Consider the following 11,026-nt stretch of genomic DNA (forward strand, 5'->3'; position numbering starts at 1 on the left):
CTCAAAAAGTTAGTAGGCTAACAGCTAGCATATGTCAAGTACCAAGTTATATGACTGAGGTGTACGGCTGCAAAATTTACTCAAAAAGTTAGTAGGCTAACAGCTAGCACATGTCAAGTAGCAAGTTATATGACTCTGAGGTGTACGGCTGCAAAATTAACTCAAAAAGTTAGTAGGCTAACAGCTAGCATATGTCAAATACCAAGTTATATGACTCTAAGGTGTACGGCTGCAAAATTTGCTCAAAAAGTTAGTAGGCTAACAGTTAGCATATGTTAAGTACCAAGTTATTTGACTTTTAGGTGTACGGCTGCAAAATTATCTCGAAAAGCTAGCACGCCAACAGCTAGCATATGTCAAATACCAAGTTATATGACTCTAAGGTGTACGGCTGCAAAATTAACTCAAAAAGTTAGTAGGCTAACAGCTAGCACATGTCAAGTACCAAGTTATATGACTCTACGGTGTACGGCTGCAAAATGAGCTCAAAAAGTTAGCAGGCTAACAGCTAGCATATGTCAAATACCAAGTTATATGACTCTGAGGTGTACGGCTGCAAAATTAACTCAAAAAGTTAGTAGGCTAACAGCTAGCATATGTCAAATACCAAGTTATATGACTCTACGGTGTACGGCTGCAAAATGAGACCAAGAAGTTAGTAGGCTAACAGCTAGCACATGTCAAGTACCAAGTTATATGACTCTAAGGTGTACGGCTGCAAAATTAGCTCAAAAAGTTAGTAGGCTAACAGCTAGCACATGTCAAGTACCAAGTTATATGACTCTACGGTGTACGGCTGCAAAATTAGCTCAAAAAGTTAGCACGCTAACAGCTAGCATGTGTCAAGTACCAAGTTATATGACTCTAAGGTGTACGGCGGCAAAATTGGCAATAAAAGTTAACACGCTAGCAGTTAGCATGTGTCAAGTACCAGGTTATATGACTCTAAGGTGTATGGTGGCAAAATTGGCAATAAAAATTAACACGCTAGCAGTTAGCATGTGTCAAGTACCAGGTTATATGACTCTAAGGCGTACGGCTGCAAAATTGGCTATAAAAGTTAGCACGCTAGCAGTTAGCATGTGTCATGTACCACGTTGTATGACTCTCAGGTGTACGGCGGCAAAATTGGCAATAAAAGTTAGCACGCTAGCAGTTAGCATGTGTCATGTACCAAGTTATATGACTAAGGCGTATGGCGGCAAAATTGGCTATAAAAGTTAGCACGCTAGCAGTTAGCATGTGTCAAGTACCAAGTTATATGACTCTACGTTGTACGGTGGCAAAATTGTCAATAAAAGTTAGCACGCTAGCAGTTAGCATGTGTCAAGTACCAAGTTATATGACTCTAAGGTGTACGGCGGCAAAATTGGCTATAAAAGGTAGCACGCTAGCAGTTAGCATGTGTCAAGTACCAAGTTATATGACTCTAAGGTGTACGGCTGCAAAATTGGCTATAAAAGTTAGCACTCTAGCAGTTAGCATGTGTCAAGTACCAAGTTGTATGACTCTAAGGTGTACGGCTGCAAAATTGGCTATAAAAGTTAGCACGCTAGCAGTTAGCATGTGTCAAGTACCAAGTTGTATGACTCTAAGGTGTACGGCTGCAAAATTGGCTATAAAAGTTAGCACGCTAGCAGTTGACTCACTTCTCAATCGTTCAAATCCCTAGAGAAGTGTGGGATATGTCGAAGATTGTATATTGCCAATTCATTTTTCAACTGGGAAACATTCCTGGTAATTCCAGGTAATCTGAAAATGTCAAAGATTCCCGTATTGTTTTGTTAGGAGCCAACAAATCCGATATGACTTAATATAGAAGATATGACTTAATATAGAAGATATGACTTAATGTAGAAGATATGACTTAATATAGGAGATATGAGTTAATATAGAAGATATGACTTATATAGAAGGTGTAAACTTAGTCCTGCTGCATATGGCTGCAGCAAAGACATAGTAGTTATTTATAGATGAGCTACAAACTACTTGATGACATACCAAAGTAGGATGTATTGACCCTGACTTACAGTATGTATACAGTTAGTCTGGTTTACAGTATGTGTACAGTTAGTCTGTGTACAGTTAGGCTGACTTACAGTATGTGTACAGTTAGTCTGACTTACAGTATGTGTACAGTTAGTCTGACTTACAGTATGTGTACAGTTAGTCTGGTTTACAGTATGTGTACAGTTAGTCTGACTTACAGTATGTGTACAGTTAGTCTGGTTTACAGTATGTGTACAGTTAGTCTGTGTACAGTTAGGCTGACTTACAGTATGTGTACAGTTAGTCTGACTTACAGTATGTGTACAGTTAGTCTGACTTACAGTATGTGTACAGTTAGTCTGGTTTACAGTATGTGTACAGTTAGTCTGACTTACAGTATGTGTACAGTTAGTCTGGTTTACAGTATGTATACAGTTAGTCTGGCTTACAGTATGTATACAGTTAGTCTGGTTTACAGTATGTGTACAGTTAGTCTGGTTTACAGTATGTGTACAGTTAGTCTGACTTACAGTATGTGTACAGTTAGTCTGGTTTACAGTATGTGTACAGTTAGTCTGTGTACAGTATGTGTACAGTTAGTCTGTGTACAGTTAGGCTGACTTACAGTATGTGTACAGTTAGTCTGGTTTACAGTATGTGTACAGTTAGTCTGACTTACAGTATGTGTACAGTTAGTCTGGTTTACAGTATGTGTACAGTTAGTCTGGTTTACAGTATGTGTACAGTTAGTCTGGTTTACAGTATGTGTACTAGAGATGCGCGGATAGGCAATTATTTTATCCGCAACCGCATCACAAAAGTCGTCATCCACCCGCCATCCACCCGAACTAACATTTTATCAAAACTATAACCGCCCGCCACCCGCCACCCACCCGTTGTTATATATCTAATATAGACGATGCAAGGCATTCCTGTTAAAGAAAGGAGACTGATCCAATGCAGCAGAGACATTCAATGCGTGCCACGCATTAATATCTCTTGGCCACGCATTAGAGCATACTTGCCAACCCTCCCGGTTTTACCGGGAGACTCCCGGTATTCAGCGCCTCTCCCGATAACCTCCCGGCAGAAGTTTTCCCCCGATAAACTCCCGGAGTTCTGCCGGAGCTGGAGGCCACGCCCCCTCCAGCTAAATGCGGACCTGAGTGGGGACAGCGGCGACATTCTGTTTTCACGTCCGCTTTCCCACAATATAAACAGCGTGCCTGCCCAATCACGTTATAACTGTAGAATGATCGAGGGCGAGTTCTTGGTTTCTTATGCGGGTTTATTGTTAGGCAGTTTCATTAGCGTCCTCCCAGCGCGGTAACAACACACAACAACAGCAGTCACGTTTAGTCTACCGTAAAGCAGTTCGTCTGCCGTAAACAGCAATGTTGTGACACTCTTAAACAGGACAATACTGCCATCTACTGGATAGCCTCCAGTACACTGAAATTCAAGTATTTCTTTTATTTATATGTATAATAAAATATATATATATATGAAATACTTGAGTTGGTGAATTCTATCTTAAATATATTCCCCTCTTAACCAAGCCCTTAACCACGCCCCCAACCACGACCCGGCCCAACCACGCCCACCCCCGACCACAATTTCTTCCCCCTACAAAAACCTCCCCCCCCATCAGCGGGTCGGGCAGATGCAATGACGAAAAAAATAGATTTTAAATAGATTCGGGCGGGTGGCGGTTGGACCAATTCAGAAAAAATTGGTTCAATTCTTGTGTGTGTGTGTGTGTGTGTGTGTGTGTGTGTGTGTGTGTGTGTGTGTGTGTGTGTGTGTGTGTGTGTGTGTGTGTGTGTGTGTGTGTGTGTGTGTGTGTGTGTGTATGTATGTATGTGATTACTGCTTCGCACACTCTTGGCATTCTCTCGCTGAGCTTCAAGAGGTAGTCACCTGGAATGGTTTTCACTCCTGTGGTGTGAAAACCATGGGAGATGCTCATGGAGAGAATGCCAAGAGTGTGCAAAGCAGTCATCAGAGCAAAGGGTGGCTATTTTGAAAAAAACAGAATATAAAACATGTTTTCAGTTATTTCACCTTTTTTTTGTTAAGTACATAACTCCTCATGTGTTCATTCCTAGTTTTCATGTGACAATCTACAATGTAAATAGTCATGAAAATAAAGAAAACACATTGAATGAGGTGTGTCCAAACTTTTGGCCTGTACTGACCATTAAAACTCAAAATCTTGAGGAGTTAATTTTAAAACAACATAAGGAGGTTGCCTACAGCCGCAGCTGTAAATGATGGTGTTAAGTAGTGTCGATTACGGTGGTTGGTGAATATTTACAGTGAACATGTTCCACGTGCAGGCTGCGAGGCCATACCCCTGCACTACCTGGAGTGGAGCCACCCAGAGTCCATCATCCAGGTGGTCTTCTCCTGCCTGGGCATCCTGGTCACCTCCTTCGTGGCGCTGACCTTCGTGGCGTACCGCGACACGCCGGTGGTCAAGTCGTCCAGCCGGGAGCTCTGCTACATCATCCTGGCGGGCATCTTCCTGGGCTACCTCTGCCCCTTCACCCTCATCGCCCGGCCCACCGTGGCCTCCTGCCACCTCCAGCGGCTGCTGGTGGGGCTCTCGGCCGCCATGTGCTACTCGGCGCTGGTCACCAAGACCAACCGCATCGCCCGCATCCTGGCGGGCAGCAAGAAGAAGATCTGCACCCGGAAGCCCCGCTTCATGAGCGCCTGGGCGCAGGTGGCCATCGCCTCGGCGCTGGTGGGCGTGCAGCTGGCGCTGGAGGTGACCCTCATGGTGCTGGAGCCCCCCCAGCCCGTCAGGTCCTACCCCAGCGTCAGGGAGGTCTTCCTCATCTGCAACACCAGCACCCTGGGCGTGGTGGCGCCGCTGGGCTACAACGGGCTGCTGATCATGAGCTGCACCTACTACGCCTTCAAGACGCGCAACGTGCCCGCCAACTTCAACGAGGCCAAGTACGTGGCCTTCACCATGTACACCACCTGCATCATCTGGCTGGCCTTCGTGCCCATCTACTTCGGCTCCGACTACAAGATCATCACCACCTCCTTCTCCGTCAGCCTGAGCGTCACCGTGGCCCTGGGCTGCATGTTCACGCCCAAGATGTACGTCATCATCGCCAAGCCCGAGCGCAACGTGCGCAGCGCCTTCACCACCTCGGACGCCGTGCGCATGCACGTGGGCGGCGGCAGGGCGGCGTGCCGCGGCCACAGCCTGCTGGACGTGTTCAAGAGGAAGAAGGACGGCAGGTGGGTTAATTGGGTCTGGGAGGGTTGGCGCCTCGGGGGGGGGGGGGGGGGGGGACGTCGTCGCCTGGTTGTAGTCACTTCTACGCCGCCGCCTGGAGAGCACGCCGCCGACCCTGCCGGCGCAATTAAGACGAGCGTCTCCGCGCCAGGTCAGAGTTGGCTTTAAATATGCTAGGGGGTGTCCAAAGTGCGGCCCGAGGTTTGTCTAATAATAACACAGACATGACAACGAACATTATTACACTAGCAATGGAGCGATACAAATACCAATAGGAATATCACTATTGATAATGAATAGCAATAATGATCAACAATACAATTGAGGATAAAAGGATAAAACTTGAAATTATTATTTTTTTAAATGAAATAAAATTAAAACCTTTTTATTTTTATTTTTTTTATAGTTTTTGATTTTCACATGTTTTTAAATTTACAACTTTTCAACAATTTAATTAGACATGAAAACTTAAAATTAATCAGGACCTTAATTAGGACCTTAATTAAAGTAGAACACATGAAATAAAATACAAGATTTTTCTTTTTCACATATTTTCAAATTCAAAACTTTTAAACAATTTAGACATGAAATTATGAAATAATTTTATTTAAAGATATTTAATTTTGTTTTATAAAATTGTAATTTTTGTAAAATATTCAAACAAATACAAAAAATACATTTAAACATTTTTTTAAAGCATTTATTTATTTTTATATTTTTTTACAATTTTCTTCATAATTTCAAGTTTTCATGTCTAAATTTTTTTAAAAATTAATTCCTTTTTTTTTTTTTAATTTTAAGTTAAATGTACAACTTTTTAACAATTTAATTAGACATGAAAACTTAAAATTAATCAGGACCTTAATTAAAGTAGAAAACTAAATTTTTTTTACATGAAATAAAATACAACATTTTTCTTTTTCACATATTTTTGAATTCAAAACTTTTAAACAATTTAATTAGACATGAAAACTTCAAATTATGAAAGAATTTGTAAAACAAATCAGAATGTTTTATTTAAAGATTTTTTTTTTTATAAAATTGTAATTTTTGTAAAAAATTCAAACAAATACAAAAAAATACATTTAAACATTTTTTTAAAGCTTTTTTTTTTTTTTTTTTTACAATTTTCTTCATAATTTCAAGTTTTCATGTCTAAATTTAAAAAAAAATTAATTACTTTATTTTTTTTATTTTCAAGTTTTCATGTCTAAATTTAAAAAAAAAAAATTACTTTATTTTTTTAAAATTATAAGTTAAATTTACAACTTTTTAACAATTTAATTAGACATGAAAACTTGAAATTAATCGGGACTTTAATTAGGACCTTAATTAAAGGAGAAAGCTTAGTTATTTTTTAAAAAATGAAATAAAATTAAAACCTTTTTATTAATTTTTTTCAAGTATTTTTTAATTTACAACTTTTTAACAATTTAATTAGACATGAAAACTTAAAATTAATCAGGACCTTAATTAGGACCTTAATTAAAGTAGAAAACTTGATTTCTTTTACGTGAAAAAAAATACAACATTTTTCTTTTTCACATATTTTTAAATTAAAAACTTTTAAACAATTTAATTAGACATGAAAACTTGAAATTATGAAATAATTTGTAAAACAAATCAGAATGTTTATTTAAAGATATTTAATTTTTTTTAATAAAATTGTAATTTTTATTAAAAAAATTCAAACAAATACAAAAAAATACATTTAAACATTTTTTTTTAAAGCATGTATTTATTTTTTTTATTTTTTTTACAATTTTCTTCATAATTTCAAGTTTTCATGTCTAAATTTTAAAAAAAATTAATTACTTTATTTTTTGTAATTTTAAGTTAAATTTACAACTTTTTAACAATTTAATTAGACATGAAAACTTAAAATTAATCAGGACCTTAATTAGGACCTTAATTAAAGTAGAAAACTTAATTTTTTTTACGTGAAAAGAAATACAACATTTTTCTTCTTCACATATTTTTAAATTCAAAACTTTTAAACAATTTAATTAGACATGAAAACTTGAAATTATGAAAGAATTTGTAAAAGAAATCCCTGGGAACGAATCCCGTCCCACAAGAAATGCCCTGTGGAACATCACAGGAAATGACGTAGCTCAGTCATTAGACTGAGCTACGTCATTTCCTGTGATGTCACGCAAGCAGCAAAAATAATGGACCGGAAAAAACGCCTCAAGGCATGGCTATTCACCTATAGTGATCACAGAGACAGGTTGTTTTTGTGTTACTGTATATATTTGTTTTTCTGAAAAATCCCACTTAATATACTTTGGGTAACAACAGTCAATATGTATTTATTTTATTTTTTTAGGGGGGTAACAGTCAATATTTATTTATTTATTTATTTATTTTATTTTAGTTTTTTCTGTTAAAATAACAGTGAGCTTTTGTTAAACCAAATATTGTGTTTTTTTCCATATACAACAACCTATCTGGATTCGATAAGAGAATCGATAAGGAATCTGTTCAATAAGAGGATTCGATAATGGGCTCAAACTCGATAATTTCTTATCAAACATCATCCCTAGCAACAATGCATATATGCAATGATAATAACGCTCCACACCAGGCCAACACGACACCACCCGAGTCCCCACCCCCAGCCCGACGCTAGCTATCTTAAATACTAACATGAAAACATGAGCCATTAACGTCTTTCTACATTAAAAAAACGACATACCTTAATCTAACGGTGTATAAACACATATGTCAGGTTCAAACACGGATGACATCTATTAAACAAGACAAGAGGCAAAGAATTAAACAGAGACAGTATTCAAAGGGAAGTGGGTCGTAAACAGCATTGCCTTTGGTTAAAGAATAGTTCAAAAGAAGAGGTCGTAAAATAGTTCAAATAGAGTTCCATAAAATAGTTCAAAGAGAGTTCGTAAAATACTTCAAAAAGAGTTTGTCTGGAAATTGGGCAGATCCTGTCTTCTCTCCGCTCTGAAGTCCTTGGGCCAGAACAACATCCTTCTGTTGATTACCATACATGAAAGAACACAGGAACACCATCTTGCCCCCCCCCCCCCCTACACAGTGGAGTTTTACAAGCCTTACTCTTGGTAGGCCTCAAAGACAGCCCCTGTCCTTTTGCCTAGAACTCATTTCAACACAAAGTTTTTTGTGATAACTTACAAACAATTATTCTAACGACATTAATGTGTGAGCAACTAAAATATACATTTTAACTGTGCTCTCTTAGAATAAAATAATCCTTCTATATAGGAATATGACAAGTAGGTATTTGTTTTATTTTGTCATATTTTTTTAAAATAAAGACAAAGCTGTCCTCTGTCGTCTGACGTGGAAAAAAAAATTAAAAATGGACTCAATTCGCTTTTTTTCAGTGATAAAAAAAACTTTCGCAAACAATTACAAATGAAAATACTTTAAAAAATATATTTATACGCTCAAATAAAAATATGGCACTTATTTCTGGACTGTATATGTCAAACATTCAATAAACGAGTGTTTAAAAAAATTAAAAAGAAGAATCCAGAACAATATTTAACCTTTCTTCTGCCAAGAAATATATATATATATATATATATATATATATATATATATATATATATATATATATATATATATATATATATATATATATATATATATATATATATATATATATATATATATATATATATATATACACAATTTGTTTTTATTTTTTAAATTATTTTATTTTATTATTATTATTATTGTATTTTTGATTTTTTATTTATTTTTTTGTTATAAAACTTGGTTACATTTTTTTTTACTGTATGTATAAATACGTTATGAACACATTCAACAGAACTGTGTTATTACATTTTCATACCGTTCCATCCCCTAATGTAGGCCAGAAAGCCAAATATTTGCATCTGCACAAAAATATTTAGACTTAAAAAAAAAGCTAGCATTAGCACGCTTTCTGGTAATTTAACGCAGAATTTTTCATTAAAAATTTTTTTTTTAAAAATATTTATAAATATAATTAAATTGACATTAAATTAATTTGGTAACATTAGTATATATTTAATTTAACCTGTAATAATTTAAGTCATTTAAAAATGGATTTATTTATTTAATTCTGTCCCAATAAGACATATGGAGGAAAAAAAAAGAATTCCAGTTCAATAAATATTCTGTATTAAATAGGAAAAGCAATGCAAAAAAATGCTTTGAGTAATCGAGTAATCTCACAATTTATATAATGTATTATTTATCATTTATATATTGAAATAAAAAAAATGTGGCTAGCTATATATAACCTTCATTCTTTTCTCTAATAAGTGCACATCATGAATGTTGAAATTGCACTTTTAAACATGTGTGCATTATTAAAAATAGAAATGTCAGCTACAAGCTGTCCAGAATTGATCCATTTTAATTTATTAAATAAACGATTAAAAACGACAGAATGTCAATCAAAGCTTTTTTCTAATGGAATTAATACAACAGCCGGGAGAATACGAACGTTAGCAACACTAGCATCAAGCTAGGTTAGCGCACAGCTGCCACATCTGTAGTTATATGAATGTGTAGTTAAAGCCATTGTCTTTTAACTTTTTGAGATTTAAAATCAGATTTTACAGAGAACCAAAAAAAGAGAGCAAAACACAGACTAATTGTGAACAGGAATTAGTGGAAAAGGCAGTAATACAGCATCAACCACAAAAGAAACCCATTTGAAGACTCACCTTTTGGCCAAAAGACAAATATTGTATAAATGAGTGATCTCTGGCATCCCAACAGTTGTTGTCTCATCTACTTTGGATGTGTGTGAGAAAAACCAAGCCGAGCAATCTCTGCAGAGCTCCAGGAATTTAGCAAAGAAATTGTTCAATTGGAGCAGAACTGTTTTCTGTGTCTCGCTCAGTAACGCTTAGTTTTTTTTACGTCCGCTCCTAGTTCTAACGGGAAGTCGGTGTCGTGGTCCGAACCCGGTCCGAGGCCTCCTCCTCCCAAAGGCGACCACATCTGGCACAGACTGTCGGTGCACGTGAAGAAGCAGGAGACGGCCGTCATCAAGCCGCTAGCGAGCAGCTACCAGACCTCGGCCAGGCCGCAGTTCTTGCAGCTCAGCGCCAAGACTTTGTACAACGTGGCCGAGGAGGACGAGGGCGACCACGGCCCCGGGACTCCTCCCTCCGGGCGTCCTTCAGGGCCGCTTGGCGGCGTGGTCTCCCTGGCTACGTCGCACCCTGAGGCAGCCCGCGGGGGCATGCCCGTGTACCAGCTGGCCCACCTCATCCAGCAGGACCACCTGCGGCCCTTTGACGAGGAAGCCGCCTCGCCCCCGGAGGAGGACCCGCAGAACGAGCAGTTTGGCCTCCTCCGGGGTTACTCGTACAACAACGGCCGGCTTCACGAAGAGGAGCTCAAACTGGCCATGGAGGACGCCCTGGGGCTCATGCCCCCGTCGCCCTTTCGGGATTTGGCTGCACCGCCCATGAGCTCTTTCCCCGACTCGCCCCTGTCCGAGTCCATTCTATGCTCTCCCCCCCGTGTGACGTACGCCTCGGCCATCCTCCAGGACTACAAGCAGAGTTCCTCCACTCTGTGAGCCGTCCCCAACTACCTTAAATGCTCCAATTAACGCGCACCTTCATTAGGACCTTAATTAAAAGAGAACACTTCAAATTATTTTTTTTTAATTGAATAAAACTAAAACATTGTTCTTATTTTTATATATATTTTTTGCGTATTTTTAAATTAAAAACTTTTAACAATTTAACTAGACATGAAAACTTAAAATTAATTAGGACCTTAATCAAA

At 37.9% G+C, this 11,026-nt stretch overlaps 1 protein-coding gene across 1 annotated transcript in view; it reads left to right on the top strand.

Annotated features, from left to right (window-relative positions):
• The window catches only part of LOC133645987 (metabotropic glutamate receptor 1-like), a 35,048-nt gene extending 24,234 nt beyond the window's left edge, over positions 1-10,814 (top strand). Inside the window, exons 7-8 of the mRNA XM_062040911.1 lie at positions 4,329-5,247; positions 10,160-10,814. Of these exons, the coding sequence (XP_061896895.1) occupies positions 4,329-5,247; positions 10,160-10,814 (1,574 nt within the window). The remainder of the gene's footprint in view (positions 1-4,328; positions 5,248-10,159) is intronic.
• Positions 10,815-11,026: the final 212 nt, after the last annotated feature.

The sequence above is a fragment of the Entelurus aequoreus genome, linkage group LG03 (genome assembly GCF_033978785.1).
Source record: "Entelurus aequoreus isolate RoL-2023_Sb linkage group LG03, RoL_Eaeq_v1.1, whole genome shotgun sequence".
In the NCBI taxonomy this organism is placed as follows: Eukaryota; Metazoa; Chordata; class Actinopteri; order Syngnathiformes; family Syngnathidae; genus Entelurus; species Entelurus aequoreus.